The sequence below is a fragment of the Loxodonta africana genome, chromosome 2, assembly GCF_030014295.1.
Source record: "Loxodonta africana isolate mLoxAfr1 chromosome 2, mLoxAfr1.hap2, whole genome shotgun sequence".
NCBI lineage: Eukaryota > Metazoa > Chordata > Mammalia > Proboscidea > Elephantidae > Loxodonta > Loxodonta africana.
The window spans coordinates 117,078,682-117,103,713 of NC_087343.1; the positions used below are offsets into that span (position 1 = coordinate 117,078,682).

The 25,032-nt window shown below is 38.5% G+C and overlaps 1 protein-coding gene across 1 annotated transcript in view; it reads right to left on the reverse strand.

Moving 5' to 3' along the window:
* Positions 1-25,032, reverse strand: part of FBXL17 (F-box and leucine rich repeat protein 17) — a 601,730-nt gene that overhangs the window by 533,494 nt on the left and 43,204 nt on the right. Inside the window, exon 4 of the mRNA XM_064274712.1 lies at positions 16,538-16,669. Within this exon, the coding sequence (XP_064130782.1) occupies positions 16,538-16,669 (132 nt within the window). The remainder of the gene's footprint in view (positions 1-16,537; positions 16,670-25,032) is intronic.

The following is a 25,032-nucleotide window of genomic DNA, read 5'->3' on the forward strand; positions in this document are numbered from 1 at the left end:
GAAGATCACACGGTCTACTATGCCGGGAATGACAAATTAAAGGGGAACAGTGCCATGTTCATCGTAAAAAAAGAACATTCCAAGATCTACCCTAAAGTACAATGCTCTCAATGATAGGATAATACCCAGACCCCTGCAAGGAAGACTCGTTAATACGACTATTATTCATGCACCAACCACCAAGGAATAAGAATGAAGCATAAGGAGTAGAGGAAGACCCATTAACAACCTGTGTTATGCAGATGACACAACCTTCCTTGCTGAAAGAGGACTTGAAAGATGAAGAAATTGAAAATTTTTACCAATTTCTGCAGTCTGAAATTGATCAAACATGCAATCAAGATGCATTGATAATCATTGGTGATTGGAAAGTGAAACTCAGAAACAAAGAAGGATCAGTAGTTGGAAAATATGGCCTTGATCACAGAAATGACACCAAAGGTCACATGATAGAATTCTGTAAGACCAAAGACTTCTTCATTGCAAATACCTTTTTTCAACAACATAAATGGCAACTATACATGTGGACCTTACCGGATGGAATACACAGGAATCAAATCAACTACATCTGTGGAAAGAGATCATAGAAAAGATCAAGATCATCAGTCAAAACAAGGCCAGGGGCTGACTCCGGAACAGATCATCAATTACTCCCATGCAAATACAAGTTGAAACTGAAGAAAATTAGAACAAGTCCACAAGAACCAAAGCACAAACTTGAGTATATCCCACCTGAATTTAGAAAGCATCTCAAGAATAGATCTGACGCATTGAACACTAAAGACCAGACAAGTTGAAGAATGACCTCAAAGACTTCATACATAAAGAAACCAAGAGGTCACTAAAAAGACAGGAAAGAACAAAAAGACCAAAAAGACCAAAATGGATGTCAGAACAGACTGAAACATGCTCTTAAACATCCAGTAGATAAAGTGAAAGGAAGAAATGATGAAGAACTGAACAGAAGATTTCAAAGGATGACTCAAAAAGATGAAGTAAGCATTATAATGAAACGTGCAAAGACTTGAAGCTAGAAAAGCAAAAGGGAAGAATATGGTCAGCATTTCTCAAGTTGAAAGAACTGAAGAAAAAACTCAAGCCTCAGGTTGCAGAACTAAAGGATTCTACAGGGAAAATACTAAATGACACAGGAAGCATCAAAAGCACTTGGAAAGAATACACAAAGTCATTATACCAAAAACAACTGGTCTATGTCCAACCATTACAGGAGGCAGCATATGATCAATAACTGATGATACTGAAGGAACAGGTCCAAGCTGCACTGAAGGCACAAGTGAAAAACAAGGCTCCAGGAACTGATGGAATACTGTCTTACTCATCTAGTGCTGCTGTAACAGAAATACCACAAGTGGATGGCTTTAACAAAGAGAAATTTATTCTCTATTGCCTAGTAAGCTACAAGTCCAAATTCAGGGCATCAGCTCCAGAGGAAGGCTTTCTCTCTCTCTGTTGGCTCTGGAGGAAGGTCCTTGTCATCGGTCTTCCCTTGGTCTGGGAGCACCTCAGCACAGGAACCTCAGATCCAAAGGACGTGCTCTGGTCTCGGCGCTCCTGTCTTGGTGATATGGGGTTCCAAACTCTCTGCTTACTTTCCTTTCCTTTTATCTCTTGAGAGAGAAAAGGTGGTGCAGGCCACACCCCAAGGAAATTCCCTTTTATACTGGATCAGGGATGTGACCCGGGTAAGGGTGGTGTTATAATCTCACCCTCATCCTCTTGAACATAAAATTACAAAATGGAAGACAACAACAGAATACTGGGAATCCTGGCCTAATCACGTTGACACATATTTTTGGGGGGACATAATCCAACCCATAACAAATACCAACCAAGGTATTTCAACAAACAGATGCAGCGCTGGAAGCACTCACTTGTCTATGCCAAAAACTTTGGAAGACAGCTACCTGGTCAACTGACTGGAAGAGCTCCATCTTTGTATCCATTCCAAAGAAAGGTGATCCAACAGAATGTGGAAATTACCAAACAGCATCATGAATATCACACACAAGAAAAATTCTGCTGAAGATAATCCAAAAGCAGTTGCAGCAGTACTTCAACAGGGAACTACCAGAAATTCAAGCTGGATTCAGAAGAGGACGTGGAGCAAGGCATATCACTGCTGATATCAGATGGACCTTGGGTGAAAGCAGAGAATACCAGAGACGTTTACCTGTGTTTGACTAACTATGCAAAGATATTCAACTGTGTGGATCATAACAAATTATGGATAACATTGAGAAGAATGGAAATTCTGGAACACTTAATTGTGCTCATGAGGAACCTGTACTTGGACCAAAAGACAGCTGTTCAAACAGAACAAGGGGATACTGCGTGGTTTAAAGTCAGAAAAAATGTGTGTCAGGGCTGTATACCTTCACCATACTTATTCAATCAGTATACTGAGCAAATAACTTGAGAAGCTGAACTACTGGAAGAAGAACGTGACAACAGGATTAGAAGTAAAACTGATTAACAACCTGCGATATGCAGGTAACACAACTTTGATGCCTTTGAATTATGGTGTTGGTGAAGAATACTGAATATCCCACGGGTTGCCAGAAGAACAAACAGATCTGTCTTGGAAGAAGTACAGCCAGAATACTCCTTAGAAGCAGGGATCACAAGACTTTGTCTCACATAGTCTGGACATGCTATTAGGAGGACGTGTCCCTGGAGCAGGGCATCATGCTTGGTAAACTAGAGGGTCAGTGAAAAGCGGAAGACCCTCAATGAAATGGATCGACATAGTGGCTGCAACAATGAGCCCAAACATACCAATGACTGTAAGGACGGCACAGGACCCAGCAGTGTTTTATTCTGTTGTACGCTGGGTCGCTATGAGCGGCAATCGACTCAATGGCAGCTAACAACAACAACAACCTCTTAAGGCCTCAATTTCTTCATTTGTAAAATGGAGTAAGAATAGCTACCTCCTCTGGTTGTTTTGAGGATTAATTACTAAAACATTGCGAAAAATGGGAATTTCAGAACACTTAATTGTGCTCATGAGGAACCTGTACATAGATCAAGAGGCATTCAACTGTGCGGACCATAACAAATTGTGGATAACATTGCAAAGAATGGGAATTCCAGAACACTTAACTGTGCTCATGAGGAACCTGTAACTGGACTAAGAGACAGTTGTTAAAAAGAACAAGGGGATACTGTGTGGTTTAAAGTCTGGAGAAGTATGTGTCAGGGTTATATCTTTTCACCATACGTATTCAGTCTGTATGGCGAGCAAATAATGTGATATGCTGGACTATTGGAAGAAGAACGGGGCATCAGGATTGGAGGAAGACCCATTAACAACCTGCGTTATGCAGATGACACAACTTTACTTGCTGAAAGAGAAGAGGACTTGAAGCACTTACGAAGACAAAAGACCACAGTTTTCAATATGGATTACACTTCAATATAAAGAAAAGAAAAATCCTCACAACTGGACCAATAAGCAACATCATGTTAAATGGAGAAAAGACTGAAACTGACAAGGATTTCATTTTATTTGGATCCACAGTCAACACCCACAGAATCAGCCGTCAAGACATCAAAAGACAGATTGCATGGGGCAAATTTACTGCAAAGGACCTCTTCAAAGTGTTAAAAAGCAAAGATGTCACTCTGAAGACTAAGGTGCACCTGACCCAAATCATGGTGTTTTCAGTCTCCTCATATGCATGTGTGAAAGTTGGATAATGAATAAGGAAGACTGAAAAAGAATTGATACCTTTGAACTACAGCATTGGCAAAGAATATTGAATACACCATGGACTGCCAAAACAATGAACAAATTTGTCTTGGAAGAAGTATAGCCAGAATGCTCCTTAGAAGCAAGGATGGCGAGAATACGTCTCACAAACTTTGGACATGTTATCGGGAGGGATCAGTGTCTAGGGGAGGATATAATGCTTCGTAAAGCAGTGGGTCAGTGAAAAAGAGGAAGTCCCTCAATGAGGTGGATTGACAGAGTGGCAGCAACGATGGGCTCAAGCATGACAATGATTGTGAGGATAGCGCAGGACCGGGCAGTGTTTCCTTCTGTTGTAGACAGGGTTGCTATGATTCGGAACCAACTTGACAGCACCTAACAACAACAACACACGGTTGTTTTGAGGGTTAATTTTTAAAACCAACAGCATTTACATTTATTTACATTATAAATACTAAGTAAAATTATTCAAATTTTAAGAGAGCAACTAATGATCTGTTCCTGGAGAAGGACATCATGCCTTGTAGAGGGTAAGCAAAGAAGAGGAAGACCCTTAACAAGATGGACTGACACACTGGCTGCAATACTGGGCTCAAGCACAACACTCACTGAGAGGATGGCACCAGACCAGACAGTGTTTCGTTCTATTGTACATGGGGTTGCTGAGTCAGAACTGACTTGACATCATCTAACGACAACAACGACAGTAAAATCCTGAAAAGCAATATACAATAATAAAACTAAATTTAGTATCTTTAGGTCACCTTCTTAAAATGCTACATTCATGCCTCACTGTTAACTAGAAACTACAACTCTGGGTGTAAGCAAATGCCCCATCCATTAGGATGGGAAAAATGAATGAAAGAAATACCTACCCTGGAAGATTTTGGGAGCTGTAGTGACTGCCCTCACAAATGTGTACTATTTATATCTGGGATTACAAGCACACTCATTTTACAAGAAATGTTTGAGAAACAAGATGCCAGGGGTATAACTGGGGCATGGGAGTGAGGGATGGGGGCCTATATTAACTTTAAGCTGAAGAGTCAAAGAGTCAGAAAATGCAAGCCTTCATGTAATGCTAAATTGTTGTTCTTAAACACTGTCATCAACTGCAGATCTAACCACCGAGATTCACAAGGTTTTCACTCGCTGATTTTTTGAAATAGATCACCAGGCCTTTGTTCCTAGTCCATCTTAGTTCAGGAGCTCTGCAGAAACCTGTTCAGCATCAAAGCAACACACAAACCTCCACTGACAGAAGGGTGGTGGCTGCACATGAGGCACACTGACCAACAATTAAACTTGGGTCTCTGGCACAGTAACTGAGAATTCAGCTGCAGCACAAATGTTTAACTTACACACCCCAGCTGCAGGGTGGGTTATCGATCTAACGATCAACATGGCCTCTAATCTATTCACCAACTCCTGCAATAGTCTTAAATCACAGCAAGCAACAAAAAAGAATTGAACTGTTGGTGGCTAATGGCAGAAGTCACACCACAGTAAATGATACCAGGCACTGGAGCTTCAAATTGCTAAAGTTCATAAACAAATCCTAATGGATGGAAGAAGAAAAGTAACTGCTATAGAAGACTTCCTGTGTTTGGGACCCTGAAACACATTTGGTGCTTTATCTCTTAATCTCATTTACTGATTCTCATAAAAACATGCCTGAGGTAGTATTATATCCTTTCTGCAAACAAGGAAATGAAAGCACAAAAACTGGTTAACTAACTCTAAGTCACAAGATAGGAATCAGCAAGACCAGAGTTTAAACCTAGTTGAGTTTGACTCAAACATGGCATTTGCCTCAATTCCTGTTAAAATGCTTCCAGTCTGGAAGAAAAAACCTGCAGAGATGACGTTAGGTCCTACCTCATCCATGTGAGCATTGAAAGGATAATAAAAAATAAAAAATGATATTGTTACAGCAGCAGCCAAAGGACTCTATGCAATGCCACAGAATTAAAAAACTAGGAAAATATCAATTAGCCATGAGGTTGGGAAAAAAAACAGTCACAATTAACTTTCAGGAAATGAATTTTTCAACAGGAAAACATTATCATGTCCCTAAAACTTCCTAAAATATATTCATGATACATTAATATTTTCTTAATTCAGATATTTATACTAGTTCACAAGCCAACTCTAGAGAAGAAAGTTTAAAAAAAAAAAAGACCAAATATACAAAACACATACAGAAGTATATTAAATACACTAACCCTAATATTTAACATAGAAGTTATTTTTTAAATAAATCATAAAATCCCAGTAATTGAAAACATCAGACTAGACAATAAATGACAGATAATCTATCCAACCTAATCATTTTACAATCATAACATAGAAAAGCAAATCTGGAGTAGGATAGTAAAGAAGCATAGAGAATATGCTTCCTGAAGTTTCTAGATAATCAGTAACTAAAAATCCAAACTAAATTTGACTTCAAAATAGCTCTGTAGCAAGTACTACACAGAAGTGACATAAAAGCTAACACTAGGAGAAGGGAAACTGTTATGGATTGAATTGTGTCCCCAAAAAATACATGTCAACTTGGCTAGGCCATGATTCCCAGCACAGTGTGGCTGTCCTCCCTTTTGTGATCTGATGTAATTACCCTATGTGCTGTAAATCCTAACCTCTATGATGTTAATGGGGCAGGATTAGAGGCAGTTATATTAATGAGGCAGAACATAATCTACAGTATTTGGTTTTATTCTGAGACAATCTTTTTTGAGATATAAAAGAGAGAAGTGAACAGAGAGGAGAGGGACCTCATTTATCACCAAGCAAGAAGAACCAGGAGTGGAGCACGTCTTTGGATTTGGGGTCCCTGCAATGAGAAGCTCCTAGACCTAGGGGAAGACTGATGACATGGACCTTCCCCCAGAGCCGACAGAGAGAGAAAGACTTCCCCTGAAACTGGCACCCTAAATTCTGACTGCTAGCTTCCTAGACTGTAAGAGAATAAATTTTGCTTGTTAAAGCCATCCACTCATGGTATTTCTGTTAGAGCAGCACGAGATAACTAAGACAGAGACATAGGCACATAGTACACCAGATCTTCACTAAGCTGTAGAGTCTATATCACAGCTTTATAGCAAATGCAAATATATCCATGTAGGTGTATGCCACTTACCTCACCCAAAAATGAATGAATCAGAAACTCGTTCTCTTTCAGGAAGATTTTCTGTACAGGTCCTCAATTTTTTGTCTCACCATAACTCAAAATTTGAGTGTTACAATGTCAAGTGAATACCCTCAGTTTCCACCTAAATAAAACTTCTCTCTCCGATAAACACAGGAATCCTTGCCTTATTCTCAAGTTTATTCTATTTAAATCGATGCCACAAATAAGAATGTTCAAGTATCTTTCGACTTCATATAAAACGGCAAGTTCATCTTGTAACATTCTAGGTGCAGCTAATATTTCAAATGACTATAAGAAGAAACATTCCCATTAAAATCATCTAAAGGATAAAAGTAAAAAATGAACCATGACATCTGCAGAAACTGTAGCAGCATTATATCCTGATAGTTATATCAAGGACACAAAAGCTGTTGTCACTGAAATATACAAAGACAATGCTGCCATCTAAAGGCCAAAATATAACATGAAAAATGCACATTCAGTCAAACAATGCCCATGTATCAAAAATCAGTTTGATAATATTTTAAATGTCAACAAAGTTTACACTTAAAAATAAAACCCACTGTTATGATTATTTTTAGACTATACTATAAAGCTCTAACACTGTTTTTGAGACGATCCAATACGAGAGACCTAACAAAATAATTAAATGAATCTCTATTTGTGAAAGCATGAAGCATGAGTCAACTTCTGATGGCATTCTTTCAGGCATAGTGTTCTCCATATGTTCAAGTAGTTGTTAGTTTGAAATATTTATTATTAAATGACAATTAATAATATTTCTCAAAGGGAAAATAACCAAACTACTTAAAATATCAGCTTTGCATGTAATTCAAATATTTCTCCTTATTTCACAAATATAAAAATACAAATTAAACTCAATTGCTGATAACTAACATGATAAAAAGTTCCAATTATTCTAAATTTCTAAGAAGATTAAATTGAAAGAATTTTTTCCTGAGCTGAACTCTAAGACTTAGCAAAATTACTTCAGATTTCCAAGGAAACCAAAATATTTACTGAATAAAAACTGAACAGAAAACATACTTCCCTTAGGATATAAGTACACAACATTATTAATGTAATACAGTATTAAGGGAAAACTAATGTGAACGTAACTAGAATCTTCAAAACATACACAGTTGACTCCTTTGGGAAACTACTGGTTAAACTTTTTTTAATGCAAAAAGAAAAATGCTTACGTTTATTCAACAAGCAAACAAATATTACTCAACAAATATCCCCATTATGTGAGAAAAGAAAATTTTTAAGTTGGTATTACTGTCCTTTAATTTATCTTGAAGGTAAAGTAGAAACCAACAGATAACAAATACAGTAGTGATACCATAAAACCTATTAGTTTTCTAGTGTCTCCTATGCGTCAGAGTTTGTACCAGACACTTGAAGGACATTATCTCAATTAATCATCAAAACTGAAACCTGCAAAAGGAAGTATTAATAACCCCGTTTGTAAGTGAGGTTCAGAGAGCTTAAGTAACTGTTCTACATTACGATGCAAGTGGGTAAAGACTAGGATTCAAAAATTCAGTCTCACTGACCCTGAAGACTTTATTGTCTCCACAAGATCACACTACCTCACAAGTGCTTATTAAATTATATTAAATGTAAAGAGGAATGTGATTCCAGGGCAAAATATAATTCTATGTGATAATAAAACCATTTAGTTTTAATTCAAAGTATTTAAATTTTTCTAACTAGAATCTTTTTTTTAAAAAATAGCATTACCGGAGGAGGCGCGGGCCAAGATGGCGGACTAGGTGGACACTACCGCGGATCCCTCTTGCAACAAAGACTCGGAAAAACAAGGGAATCGATCACATACATAACAATCTACGAACTCTGAACAACAAGCACAGACTTAGAGACGGAAAACGAACAAATACGGGCAGACAGCGACTGTTTTCAGAACTAGGAGCCAGCGCACCAGCTGACTACTTGGAAAATCTAGTTTCCCAGTGATGGCTCGGAGACAGCAGTCCATATCAAACCACATAAAGAAGCAGACCATGACAGCTTCTACAACCCCCCAAACAAAAGAATCAAAATCTTTCCCAAATGAAGATACAATCCTGGAATTATCAGATACAGAATATAAAAAACTAATTTACAGAATGCTTAAAGATATCACAAATGAAATTAGGATAAATGCAGAAAAAGCCAAGGAACACACTGATAAAACTGTTGAAGAACTCAAAAAGATTATCCAAGAACATAGTGGAAAAATTAACAAGTTGCAAGAATCCATAGAGAGACAGCATGTAGAAATCCAAAAGATTAACAATAAAATTACAGAATTTGACAACGCAATAGAAAGTCAGAGGAGCAGACTCGAGCAATTAGAATGTAGACTGGGACTTCTGGAGGACCAGGGAAACAACACCAACATAGCTGAAAAAAAATCAGATAAAAGAATTAAAAAAAATGAAGAAACCCTAAGAATCATGTGGGACTCTATCAAGAAGGATAACTTGCGAGTGATTGGAGTCCCAGAACAGGGAGGGGGGACAGAAAACACAGAGAAAATAGTTGAAGAACTCCTGACACAAAACTTCCCTGACATCATGAAAGAAGAAAGGATATCTATCCAAGATGCTCATCGAACCCCATTTAAGATTGATCCAAAAAGAAAAACACCAAGACATATCATCATCAAACTCACCAAAACCAAAGACAAACAGAAAATTTTAAAAGCAGCCAGGGAGAAAAGAAAGGTTTCCTTCAAGGGAGAATCAATAAGAATAAGTTCAGACTACTCAGCAGAAACCATGCAGGCAAGAAGGGAATGGGACGACATATACAGAGCACTGAACGAGAAAAACTGCCAACCAAGGATCATATATCCAGCAAAACTCTCTCTGAAATATGAAGGAGAAATTAAGATATTTACAGATAAACACAAGTTTAGAGAATTTGCAAAAACTAAACCAAGACTGCAAGAAATGCTAAAGGAGATTGTTTGGCCGGATGACCAATAATATCAGGTACCAGCACAATACAAGGTCACAAAACAGAACGTCCTGATATCAACGCAACTCAAACAGGGAAAGCACAAAAACAAACAAATTAAGACTAATTCTAAAAAATAAATAAATAAACAAAATAATGCACACAACAGGAAATCATGGAAATCAATAGATAAACGATCAAAATAATCAAAAAGAGGGACTAAATATAGGAGGCATTGAACTGCCAGATGGAGAGTGATACAAGGCGAAATAGAAGGATACAAGTTAGGTTTTTACTTAGAAAAATAGGGGTAAATAAAAAGGTAACCACAAAAAGGAATATCAATTCCATAACTCAAGAAAAAAGCCAAGAAAAACGTAACGACTCAATAAACAGAAAGTTAAACATTACGAAAATGAGGATCTCACAAGCTACTAAGAAAAACGTCTCAGCACAAAAAAGCATGTGGAAAAATGAAATGGCCAACAACACACATGAAAAGGCATCAAAATGACAGCACTAAAAACTTACTTATCTATAACTACGCTGAATGTAAATGGACTAAATGCACCAATAAAGAGACAGAGAGTCACGGACTGGATAAAAAAACACGATCCATCTATATGCTGCCTACAAGAGACACACCTTAGACTTAGAGACACAAACTAAAACTCAAAGGATGGAAAAAAATATATCAAGCAAACAATAAGCAAAAAAGAAGAGGAGCAGCAATATTAATTTCTGACAAAATAGACTTTAGACTTAAATCCGCCACAAAAGATAAAGAAGGACACTATATAATGATAAAAGGGACAATTGATCAGGAAGACATAACCATATTAAATATTTACGCACCTAATGACAGGGCTGCAAGATACATAAATCAAATTTTAACAGAATTGAAAAGTGAGATAGACACCTCCACATATATAGTAAGAGACTTCAACACACCACTTTCGGAGAAGGACAGGACATCCAGTAAGAAGCTCAATAGAGACACGGAAGACCTACTTACAACAATCAACCAACTTGACCTCATTGACTTATACAGAACTCTCCACCCAACTGCTGCAAAATATACTTTTTTTTCCAGCGCACATGGAACATTCTCTAGAATAGACCACATATTAGGGCATAAAACAAATCTTTCCAGAATCCAAAACATCGAAATATTACAAAGCATCTTCTCAGACCACAAGGCAATGAAGCTAGAAATCAATAACAGAAAAACTAGGGAAAAGAAATCAAATACTTGGAAAATGAACAATACCCTCCTGAAAAAAGACTGGGTTATAGAAGACATCAAGGAGGGAATAAGGAAATTCTTAGAAAGCAACGAGAATGAAAATACTTCCTATCAAAACCTCTGGGACACAGCAAAAGCAGTGCTCAGAGGCCAATTTATATCGATAAATGCACACATACAAAAAGAAGAAAGAGCCAAAATCACAGAACTGTCCCGACAACTTGAACAAATAGAAACTGAGCAACAAAAGAATCCATCAGGCACCAGAAGAAAACAAATAATAAAAATTAGAGCTGAACTAAATGAATTAGAGAACAGAAAAACAATTGAAAGAATTAACAAAGCCAAAAGCTGGTTCTTTGAAAAAAATAACAAAATTGATAAACCATTGGCTAGACTGACTAAAGAAAAACAGGAAAGGAAACAAATAACCCGAATAAGAAACGAGAAGGACCACATCACAACAGAACCAAATGAAATCAAAAGAATCATATCAGATTACTACATAAAATTGTACTCTAACAAATTTGAAAACCTAGAAGAAATGGATAAATTCTTGGAACAATACTACTTACCTAAGCTAACACATTCAGAAGTAGAACAACTAAATAGACCCATAACAAAAAAAGAGATTGAAATGGTAATCAAAAAACTCCCAACAAAAAAAAGTCCTGGCCCAGATGGCTTCACTGCAGAGTTCTACCAAACCTTCAGAGAAGACTTAACACCATTACTATTGAAGGTATTTCAAAGTATAGAAAAAGACGGAATACTACCCAACTCATTCTATGAAGCTACCATCTCCCTGATACCAAAACCAGGTAAAGACATTACAAAAAAAGAAAATTTTAGACCTATATCCCTCATGAACATAGATGTAAAAATCCTTAACAAAATTCTAGCCAATAGAATCCAACAACACATCAAAAAAATAATTCACCCTGATCAAGTGGGATTTATACCAGGTATGCAAGGCTGGTTTAATATCAGAAAAACCATTAATGTAATCCATCACATAAATAAAACAAAAGACAAAAACCACATGATCTTATCAATTGATGCAGAAAAGGCATTTGACAAAGTCCAACACCCATTTATGATAAAAACTCTCACCAAAATAAGAATTGAAGGAAAATTCCTCAACATAATAAAGGGCATATATGCAAAGCCAACGGCCAATATCACTCTAAATGGAGAGAACCTGAAAGCATTTCCCTTGAGAACGGGAACCAGACAAGGATGCCCTTTATCACCGCTCTTATTCAACATCGTACTTGAAGTCCTAGCCAGGGCAATTAGGCTAGACAAAGAAATGAAGGGTATCCAGATTGGTAAGGAGGAAGTAAAGCTATCACTATTTGCAGATGACATGATCGTATACATGGAAAACCCTAAGAAATCCTCCAGAAAACTACTGAAACTAATAGAAGAGTTTGGAAGAGTCTCAGGATATAAAATAAACATACAAAAATCACTTGGATTCCTCTACATCAACAAAAAGAACACCGAAGAGGAAATAACCAAATCAATACCATTCACAGTAGCCCCCAAGAAGATAAAATACTTAGGAATAAATCTTACCGAGGATGTAAAAGACCTATACAAAGAAAACTATAAAACTCTGCTACAAGAAATTCAAAAGGACACACTTAAATGGAAAAACATACCCTGCTCATGGATAGGAAGACTTAACATAGTAAAAATGTCTATTCTACCAAAAGCCATTTATACATACAACGCACTTCCAATCCAAATACCAATGTCATACTTTAAGGGAATAGAGAAACAAATCACTAATTTCATATGGAAAGGAAAGAACCCCCGGATAAGCAAAACATTACTGAAAAAGAAGAAGAAAGTGGGAGGCCTCACCCTACCTGATTTCAGAACCTATTATATAGCTACAGTAGTCAAAACAGCCTGGTACTGGTACAACAACAGGCACATAGACCAATGGAACAGAATTGAGAATCCAGATATAAATCCATCCATTTATGAGCAGCTGATATTTGACAAAGGACCAGTGTCAGTCAATTGGGGAAATAATAGTCTTTTTAACAAATGGTGCTGGCATAACTGGATATCCATTTGCAAAAGAATGAAACAGGACCCATACCTCACACCATGCACAAAAACTAACTCCAAGTGGATCAAAGACCTAAACATAAAGACTAAAACGATAAAAATCATGGAAGAAAAAATAGGATCTACCCTAGGAGCCCTAATACAGGGCATAAACAGAATACAAAACATTGCCAAAAATGATGAAGAGAAACCAGATAACTGGGAGCTCCTAAAAATCAAACACCTATGCTCATCTAAAGACTTCACCAAAAGAGTAAAAAGACCACCTACAGACTGGGAAAGAATATTCAGCTATGACATCTCAGACCAGCGCCTGATCTCTAAAATCTACATGATTCCGTCAAAACTCAACCACAAAAAGACAAACAACCCAATCAAGAAGTGGGCAAAGGATATGAACACATATTTCACTAAGGAAGATATTCAGGCAGCCAACAGATACATGAGAAAATGCTCTCCATCATTAGCCATTAGAGAAATGCAAATTAAAACTACGATGAGATTCCATCTGACACCAACTAGACTGGCATTAATTCAAAAAACACAAAATAATAAATGTTGGAGAGGCTGCGGAGAGACTGGAACTCTCATACACTGCTGGTGGGATTGTAAAATGGTACAACCACTTTGGAAATCCATCTGGCGTTATCTTAAACAGTTAGAAATAGAACTACCATACAACCCAGAAATCCCACTCCTCGGAATATACCCTAAAAATACAAGACCCTTCACACAAACAGATATATGCACACCCATGTTTATTGCAGCTCTGTTTACAATAGCAAAAAGCTGGAAGCAACCAAGATGTCCATCAACGGACGAATGGGTAAATAAATTGTGGTATATTCACACAATGGAATACTACGCATCGATAAAGAACAGTGACGAATCTCTGAAACATTTCATAACATGGAGGAATCTGGAAGGCATTATGCTGAGCGAAATGAGTCAGTTGCAAAAGGACAAATATTATATAAGACCACTATTATAAGATCTTGAGAAATGGAAAAAACGGAAAAGAACACATACTTTTGTGGTTACAAAGGGGGGGAGGGAGGGAGGGAGAGGGCTTTTTATTGATCAATCTGTAGATGGGAACTGCTTTGGGTGAAGGGAAAGACAACACTCAATACAAGGAAGGTCAGCCTAATTGGACAGGATTAAAAGTAAAGAGGTTTCCGAGATAAAATGAAAGCTTCAAAGGATAGCGAAGCAGGGGCTGGGGTCTGGGGAACTTGGTTTGAGAGGACTTCTAAATCAATGGGCAAAACAATTCTATTATGAAAACACTCTGCATCCCACTTTGAATTGTGGCACCTAGGGTCCTAAATGCCAACAAGCAGCCATCTAAAATACATTAATTGGTCTCAACCCACCGGGAGCAAAGGCAAAGGAAGAACACCAAGGTCACACGACAACTAAGAACCCAAGAGACAGAAAGGGCCACTTGAACCAGAGACCTACAATATCCTGAGACCAGAAGAACTAGTTGGTGCCCGGCCACAATCGATGTCTGCCCTGTCAGGGAACACAACAGACAACTCCTGAGGGAGCAGGAGACCAATGGGATGCAGACCCCAAATTCTCATTAAAAGACCACACCTAATGGTATGATTGCGACTAGAGGAATCCCAGAGATAATGCTCCCCAGAACTTCTGATGGCACAGGACAGGAACCATCCCCGAAGACAAATCATCAGGCATGAAAAGGACTGGTCAGTGGGGGGGAGAGAGATACTGATGAAGAGTGAGCTAATTAAATCAGGTGGACACGGGAGAGTGTGTTGGCAACTCTTGACTGGAGGGGGGGATGGGAAGATAGAGAGAGAGGGAAGAAGGTAAAATTGGCACGAAACGAGAGACTGTAAGGGCTGACTCAATAGGGGGAGAGCAAGTGGGAGAAGGGAGTAAGATGTCTGTAAACCTACATGTGACAGACTGGAAATGTAAATGTTCACTTGAAGCTTAATAAAAATTAAAAAAAAAAAAAATAGCATTACCTTAAAGTACTGATACTTCTAAGAGACCTTTCAAAACTTATGAAAACAAAAATATTTACCAAATTTTAAAAACCACCTCCAAGGGGCAACAAAAAGACCTCTCTACTTTTCAGATACAATTAAAAAGCACGTGATCTTTGTAAACACGCCACACTTTAAGACCAGTCTACCAACATTTTCAAGCACGCTATTTTCCAACGCTACTAACTCCTACTAGTGCTTCCCTAATGACATTCTTTAACCTGCACTATGAACTTATCAGGAAACCTTGGCGGCGAAGTGGCTAAGAGCTATGGCTGCTAACCAAAAGGTCAGCAGTTTGAATCTACCAGGCGCTCCTTGGAAACCCTATGAGGCTGTTCTACTCTGTCCTACAGGGTCACTATGAGTTAGAATCAACTCCACGGCAACAGGTTTGGTTTGGTATGAACCTATCAATTTAAAATTAAATGGCTTCAGAATATATTCCACCATAAAAAGGAATGAACTTCTGATACATGCTACAACATGGATGAACCTTGAAAACATGGTGGGTGAAAGAAGCTAGACCCAAGTACATATTATACGATTCAATTTATAATAATTGTATAGGATAGGCAAATCCACAGAGACAGAAAGTACATTAGTAGTTGCCAGGGGCTTGGGGAAGGGATAGGGGATAGTGAGTGACAGCTAATGAGTACATGGTTTCTTTTTAGGTAATGAAAATATTCTAAAATTAGTGATGATGACTGCACAACTTCGTAATTTGCACAAAGTTTGTACAACTTTTTGTTTGTACTAAAAACCATTAATTGTATACTTTAAAAGGGTGAATTGTATGTGAATTATATCTCAGTAGAATTAAATACTTCCAAACATAGCAAATAAAATACACTGTGTGGATGAGTTACATGTGTGCTTAAAATACAAAATCTATGTAACTACCAAGATTATCTGCTCTATATTACTGGATCTCACTTTTCACCAAACTAACAGAAAAGCTGTATTTCACAAGTGTATACTTTCCTAATTATCTAAAATCTTTATAGTCCCTGAAGGAATCGGAAGAAATTATAACTACATCCTTACGTTTGGCAACTAAATTTGATTTTTTTCCAATACACCTGAATTTGTTTACTGTCAGAATTTAGACAAGACTCACTAACACATGCTAACGAATTTTAACATGCAAGTACCACACACAAACACCTATTCAGTTTTATAATCCATTTATAAATCATTGCTTTAAGAGAATTTTTGCCTCTCAGCCACTATATAAAAATAAGAATAAAAATTTTTATAAACCAAATTCAGCAAATTCAAAGGTCAGAAACAAAATGAACAATACCAGGATGATAACAAGTACTTACTAATTTGTTTTCCTGCATGTATATTCTTTGTAATTTCAGACACCCCTTAGCTATGACGATCATGCCTTCATCTGAGATCTTGTAACACTGGCCGAAATGAACATCTTTGAGTTCTCTGCATTTTGAGCCCAGCTGTAAACAAAGAGATTTGGCTGAAAACTCAGAAAATAACAAAGGCAACATATTTCTAACTGGATTTCCACAGAACTTCTTATAAAAAGCCATATCTGAGTTGACAAATAATTATTTGTAAATCACTTTTAAAATAAGATACGATGTTATCAATCTATAACTTAAAAGATTGTTTTTGTAAGCCTTTTCACCTTCTAACCTGCTTCACACCACATGTCCTTCTAGGTGCCTAGATTGCTTAATGGTTCAAATTTGCATCTTTATTTCACTTGAGTCTTTGCATCAGTTCTAGTGTTATATGGAGTGGGACATAGGTGCAATGGGTCAAAAAAGTGGTATAAAGGTCAAAGAAGGACAAAGGTCCAGAGAATGGAAAAAAAACAGTTGCAGTGGAGTTAAATTCAACTTATGGTGGCCCCGTGTATGTCAGAGTAAAACCACAGGGTTCTCAATGGCTGACTTTTCTGAAATAGATCATCAGGGCTTTTTTTCTAAGGCACCTCTGGTGTGTACTTGAACCCCCAACCACTCAGCAGCCAAGTCAACAGTTTACAGCACCAACGGACTCCCCAGTGTGTGAAAGAATATTTATTTCATGAGATTCTGGCTCTACTTCTGATTGCCCCAATGTATCATTTCTCTCCATAAGCTCCATTTACTCAATGAAAGAGAAAAATTCTGAATACACTATAGCTAACTTTCTAGTTAGAGTACTTAATTATACACTAGTACAGAAACTGAAAACAAGAGGACCAGTGATTTTTGGTTTGAAATCTTGACTGTATCTTCAACAGTTACTATAAAAAAAAATACAAGGATGATATTTCCATTAAAAAACATTAAGCAGCACAAAAATAAATTACATACACTCCTTTTCAAAACCCAGATTAAAGAATTAGATGATCAATGCAAACTGTAAATGAATGCTGTTTTTAAAAGTATTACATTCGAAGAGAATCACCTTGGCAATACAAGAAACTTACTTTAGCCATGCCTTACTTACAAAAAATTATCAAAAAGCATTTCCAATGCAGTGAGTTGTTTTAATATGCCCTTCTAGCCATGGTCTTGTAACTCTAACAAAACGATTGGGTAGGACTACACAAATAAGGTGCTTGTGGCCCACCAAGGAGATTGGACAGTTTTGCACATGCAAATAAGGTACATGGAACCCTTGCAGGGGTAGGACCATACAAATACGGTATATGGAACCCTTGTAGGGGATCCGTCAGTTTTGCCATCCCACTAAGCTTAAAGGGATCTATCTGCAGAGGTAGGGAGGGCCTCACTTTCATCAAGAAGAAAAGCCGGGGTAGAGCCTGTCCTTTGGATCTAGGATCCCTGCACTGAGAACCTCCTAGACCCAGAAGACAGAGAAAGCTGTAACACTGAAGACAGCACAAGACAGCAGCAGATCAGACTGGCAGGTTAGCTCGCTGGCCCATGGAGGAAGAAACCTGAGCGTCTTCAGGCAAGGTGCTTCCTGGTAGAGTGGGCTGCCTCCAGGCACTTATCCACGTAGCTAAAGAACTGTGTTAACACTTGACTGAGCAGGGCAGATGCCAGGCTGAGGGTCAAGGGCCAAGCACAAGGGCCAAGTGCCAAGGGCTGAGGGCTGAGGGTTGAGAGAGAGGCCTGCCTACAAGGACAGCTAAGAAGAAGCTATCCTGATCAAAGAACTGTACCCGAGTCATTCCTTTTACTTCCAAGTTGATCCTGATGCTAAACTATAACCTGTTACTTCCCTAATAAGCGCCATAATCATCAGTATGGTCTATGAGGTCTGCGTGGTATTGCAAAGATTTATCAAACCCAGCAGCAAAGTAGTGCTCTGGGGAGGACGACTGGTGTCAGAACTGGTTAAAAGGTCACGACCAGAAATACGTCTGATCTCTACCTACAGGAATCAGCCTTGGGCTGATGCTGATGTTGATTTTCTCTCCCCCTGAAGTTAGGGGAGATTTGACGCCACACCATTTTTACAACGTTATATTAAAAATAACAAAACCCAGTGTTGACAAGGGTTCAGAAAGTGTGCTAATACACTACTGGCAAGAGTATAAATTAGTACAAAAAATTTTCCTGGAGGGTAACTTAATGGAATGAAAACTATAAAAAGTACCTGAAAAATGTATGATCCAGCTTCTAAATATTTATCCAAAAAACTAAATAGGAATGTATAATTGGAAAGATATGAGACAGAGCAGAGAAAAATGTTACAGACCCTAAACAGTGAATATATTAATGTTCAGTGTAAGATTATTTCAATTATTCTAGTCTGAAAATTTTCCTAATAAAATGTTGAAATAATTATTTAAAGGTGTTTGGTAAGATACCAAATCAGTAGCCCCCCTGTTATGCATTGTGTCCCCCCAAAATGTGTGTCCACTTGGCTAGCCCATGATTCCCAGTATTGTGTGATTATCCACCATTTTGTTATCTGGTGTGATTTTCCTATGTGTTGTGAATCCTACCTCTATGATGTTAATGAGGCGGGATTAGTGGCAGTTATGTTAATGAGACAAGACTCAATCTAGGAGATTAGCTTGTGTCTTAAATCAATCTCTTTTGAGATATAAAAGAGAGAAGAAGAGAGAGACATGGGGACCTCATACCACCAAAAAACAAGAGCCAGGAGAATAGCATGTCCTTTGGATTCAGGGTCCCTCAGCCGAGAAGTACTCTACCAGGGAAGATTGATGACAAGGACCTTCCCCCAGAACCAACAGAAAGTTTTCCCCTGGAGCTGGCACCCTGATTTTGGACTTCTAGTCTCCTAGACTGTGAGAGAATAAATTTCTGTTTCTTAAAACTATCCACTTGTGGTATTTCTGTTATAGAAGTACTTGATAATTAAGATACTCCCTTTCATCGATGGGTTTCACTTTTCATGGTTTCAGTTACCCATGGTCAACCACAGTATGAAAACGTTAAATGAGTACATAACATAATGAAATCTCACGCTGTCCCAATCTGTCATTCACATAACTTTTATAACAGTATACTGTTATAATCACTCTTATTATTGCTGTTCTCTTATTGTGCCTAATTTACAAATTAAACTTTATCACAGGTATGTATGTATAGGACACATCATAGTATACATAGGGTTCATTACTATCTTTGGTTTCAGGCAACCACCAGACGTCTTAGAACGTATCCCTGATGGATAAGGGGGGACTAAAACCAAAAACCAAACCCAGTGGCATCAAGTCAATTCTGACTCATAGCAACCCTGTAAGACAGAGTAGAACTGCCCTACGGGGTTTCCAAGGAGCAGTTGGTAGATTAGAACTGCCCACCTTTTAAGTTGGCAGCTGTAGTTCGGGACTACTGTACAAGAATTGAGCAGAAGGATTTTTTTTAAAGAGTAAAATATAATAAAGAGTATAAATTATGGTATATTCATAAGACTTAATATTATACAGCCCTTAAAATTAAGCACTTGATTAAAAAATTAAATTTAAAAACTGTAGTACAATTTGAATAAAGAAATTACGCATATCAAGCATAGAAAAAAGGCTGAAAACTACACCAACACATTAACAGTGGTTATTTCCAATCAGTGCAATAATGGCTTTTTTTTTTTTTCTTTTTTGCCTATCAATATTTTCAATTTTCCCTTGGTCTAGGAGCTTCTCTACACAGGAACCTTGGGTCTAGAGGATGCACTCTGCTCCCAGTGCTGGTTTCTTGGTGATACGAGGTCCCCCTATCCCTCTGCTTGCCTCTCTTTTATATCTCAAAAGAGATTGACTTAAAACATGATCTTAATTGCTGGTAATCCCATCTCATCAACATCATAGAGACAGGATTTACCACACATAGCGAAATCACCACCACCGTGTCTGACAGTTTGTTATACTGTGGGGGCTTGCATGTTGCTGTGATGCTGGAAGCTACGCTACTGGTATTCAGATACCAGCAGAGTCACCCACAGGGGACATGTTTCAGCTGGGCTTCCAGACTAAGACAGACTAGGAAGAAGGACTCAGCAGTCTACATCTCAAAAGAATTAGCCAGTGAAACCCCTATGAATAGCAGCAGAACACTGTCTAATACGGTGCCAGAAGATAAGCCCCCCAGGTTGGAAGACACTCAAAAGACTGGGGAAGAGCTGCCTCCTCAAAGCAGAGTCAACCTTAATGACGTAGATGGAGTCAAGCTTTCAGGACCTTCATTTGCTGAGGTGGCGCCACTCAAAATGAGAAAAAACAGTTGCAAACATCCATTAATAATCAGAACATGGGATGTATGAACTATGAATCTAAGAAAATTGGAAATCATCAAAAATGAAATGGAATGCATGAACATCGATATCCTAGGCACTGGTGAGCTAAAATGGGCTAGTACTAGCCATTCTGAATTGGACAATCATATGGTCTACTATGCCAGGAATGACAACTTGAAGAGGCATGCCGTTGCGTTCACTGTCAAAAAGAACATTTCAAGACCTATCCTGAAGCACGATACTGTCAGTGATAATATTCATACACCTAAAAGGAAGACCAGTTAATGCAACTACTATTCACATTTACACACCAACCAGTACGGCCAACGATGAAGAAACTGAAGGTTTTTTTTATCACCTTCTGCAGTCTGATATCAATAGAGCATGCAATCAGGGTGCATTGGTAATTACTGGTTTGGGGAATGTGAAAGTTGGAAATGAAGAAGGATCAGTTGTTGGGAAATATGGCCCTGGTGATATAATAATGCCAGAGATCCCATGATACAATTTTGCACAACGGATGACTTCTTCGCTGCAGGTGCCTTTTTTCACCAACATAAACAGCCACTATACACATGGACCTTGCTAGATGGAATATGCAGGAATCAAATCAACTACATCTGTGGAAAGAGACAATGGAAAAGCTCAATATTATCAGTCAGAACAAGGCCAAGGACTGACTGTGGGACAGACCATCAATTGCTCATACGCAAGTTTGGTTGAAACCAAAGAAAATTAGAACAGGTCCACAGGAGCCAAAGTACAATCTTGAGCATATCCCACCTGAATTTAGAGATCATCTCAAGAATAGATTTGATGCACTGAACACTAATGACTAAATACCAGACAAGTTGTGGAATGACATCAAGGACATCACCCATGAAGAAAGCAAGAGCTCACTAAAAAGGCAGGGAAGAAAGAAAAGATCAAAATGGATGTCAGAAGAGACTCTGAAACTTGCTCTTGAACGTCGAGCAGCTAAAGCAAAAGGTAGAAAGGATGAATTAAAAGAAATGAACAGATTTCAAAGGGAGGCTCCAGAAGACAAAGTGAAGTATTATAACGACATACGCAAAGAGCTGGAGATAGAAAACCAAAAAGGAAGAACACGCTCAGCATTTCTCAAGTTGAGAGAACTAAAGAAAAAATTCAAGCTTCGAGTTGTGATAGTGAAGGATTCTATGGGGAAAATATTAAATGACACAGGAAGCATCAAAAGAAGATAGAAGGAATACACAGTCATTCTGCCAAAAGAACTGGTGGATGTTCAAACATTTAAAGAGGTAGCATAAGATCAGGAACCAACAGTACTGAAGGAAGAAATCCAAGCTGCACTGAAGGCACTGGCAAAAAACAAGGCTCCAGGAATTGACAGAATATCCACTGAGATATTTCAACAAACGGATGCAGCACTGGAAGTGCTCACTCGTCTCTGCCAAGAAACTTGGAAGAGAGCTACCTGGCCAACCGACTGGAAGAGATCCATATTTATGCCTATTCCCAAGGAAGGTGATCCAACCGAATGTGGAAATTATAGAACAATATCAGTATCACACGCAAGTAAAATTTTGCTGATTATCATTCCAAAGCAGTTACAGCAGTACATTGACAGGGAAGTGCCAGAAAATCGGGCCGGATTCAGAAGAGGACGTGGAACCACGGATATCATTGCTGATGTCAGATGGATACTGGCTCAAAGCAGAGAATACCAGAAGGATGTTTACATGTGCTTTATTGACTATGCGAAGGCATCAGACTGTATAGATCGCAACAAATTATGGATAACACTGGGAAGAATGGGAATTCCAGAATACTTAATTGTGCTCATGAGGAACCTGTACATAGATCAAGAGGCACTTGCTTGAACAGAACAAGGGGATACTGCATAGTTTAAATATGAGGAAAGGTGTGCATCAGGGTTGTATCCTTTCACCATACCTATTCAGTCTGTATGCCGAGCAAATAATCCGAAAAACTGGACTATATGAAGAAGAACAGGGCATCAGGATTGGAGGAAGCCTCATTAACAACTTGTGTTATGCTGACCACACAACCTTGCTTGCTGAAAGTGAAGATGACCTGAAGCACTTACTGATGAAGATCAAAGACCACAGCCTTCAGTATGGATTGCACCTCAATATAGAACAAAAGTCCCCAGAACTGGACCAATGAGCAACATCATCATAAACAGAGAAAAGACTGAAGTTGTCAAGAATTTCATTTTACTTGTATCCACAATAAACACCTATGGAAACAGGAGTCAAGAAATCAAAAGTCGCATTGCATTGGGCGAATCTGCTACAAAAGACCTCTTTAAAGTATTGAAAAGCAAAGATGTCACCCTGAAGACTAAGGTGCACTGACCCAAGCCATGGTATTTTCAATCACATCATATGCACGCACAAGCTGAAAAATAAATAAGGAAGACCAAAGAATTGATGCCTTTGAATTGAGGTGTCGGCAAAGAATATTGAATATATTGTGGACTGCCAAAAAAATGAACAAATCTATCTTTTAAGAAGTATAACCAGAATACTACTTAGAAGCAAGAATGGTGAGAATATGTCTTACATACTTTGGATATGCTGTCAGGAGAGATCAGTCTCTGGTAGGGACATCATGCTTGGTAAAGTACAGGGTCCTCTAAGAGGAGGAAGACCCTTAACATGATGGATTGACACAGTGGCTAAAACGGGCTCAAGCATAACTATCATGAGCATGGTGTAGGACAGGCAGTGTTTCGTTCTGTGGCACAAAGGGTCACTATGAGTCGGAATCGACTCGACAGCACCTAACAACAACAACAGGGAAGTCACATCAGAAGACAAAATGGTGGACAATCACACAATACTGGGAATCATGACCTTGCCAAGCTGGCAGACATTTTCAGGGGGTACAATTCAATCTATGGCATAATCTAACCAAAATTATAAAAGAAATATGATGGAAGAATGGGAGGGCGGGAGACACGGAAGAACCCATAAAAAACCAAACCAAACCCAGTGCCGTTGAGTCAATTCCTACTCATAGCGACCCTATAGGACAGAGTAGAACTGCCCCATAGAGTTTCCAAGGAGCGCCTGGTTGATTTGGACTGCCGAACCTTTGGTTAGCAGCCATAGCATTTAACCACTATGCCACCAGGGTTTCCGAAGAACCCATAGATGAGCTAAATCCTCATCTTCCATAACAAGGAATCAGCACAGATGGTCTAAGGAAGAAAAATCAAAACATAATAGACATGGTAGAGGAAACTGTTTCTTCTATTCCTACTTCTGGTGAGAGTTCAGTAAGTCTAATTCCTGGTCTGTATACCGCTTAGTCTGTGATTAATAGAGTAGACAGTCTCAGTTCATCTCTATCCTCCTTTACCTTGGGAACAAACTGCTTACAGCAAACAAAACAATCTCCACTTCTCCATTTGCAGACCACTCCCCTGGTCTGGCAAGTGGGTCAGTTAGCCAAACTCCAGAGCAACATTGTGCAACTTAGCTTTTCTGAGTAATAAAGTTTATATTTTGTCCTTCATCACCATTCCTTTGTCTTACTTTTCAATTTGCTCAGAACCACAGCAGTTGGGTCCTTAAGACCCAACATTTGGTACACTAACCAGGAATACTGAGAAATAAAAGAATAGGATCTACATATGTAAGGAATGACTGAGGTTTCTGATATGGTCTTGGACATCAGTATGTTTGAAGAGGTTGGTAAAGCCTCACATTAAGACATGTAAGACACACCACTGCACCTGGGAGAGAGACTTATACTGATTACATGGTGTTTTGACCTTGTCATGTGGTTTTATCTACAAGCAAGTCATTTTCCAGGAGCATGGGCTACACAGGTAAAAACAACAAACATAAGGACCATGTACATGGCCTTCATTACAAGACCTAAAATTTCAAGCACTGCTTTAATATATCTGAGCCACGCAGGGCCCCAAAGGCCTAACCGAGAGTACCCTGCTTTCACCAGATATGCTCCTTACCCAGCAGATATGCTCCTTATCCAGCAGAAAAGGCTTTCCACTTAGCTACTTCTACTACCAGCTACCCCAGCTGTACTCTACCAGTTCTCAGCCTAATAAGCATCAGTTCCTTGCCAGCCTGTGGAATTATTCAAACAAACCAAT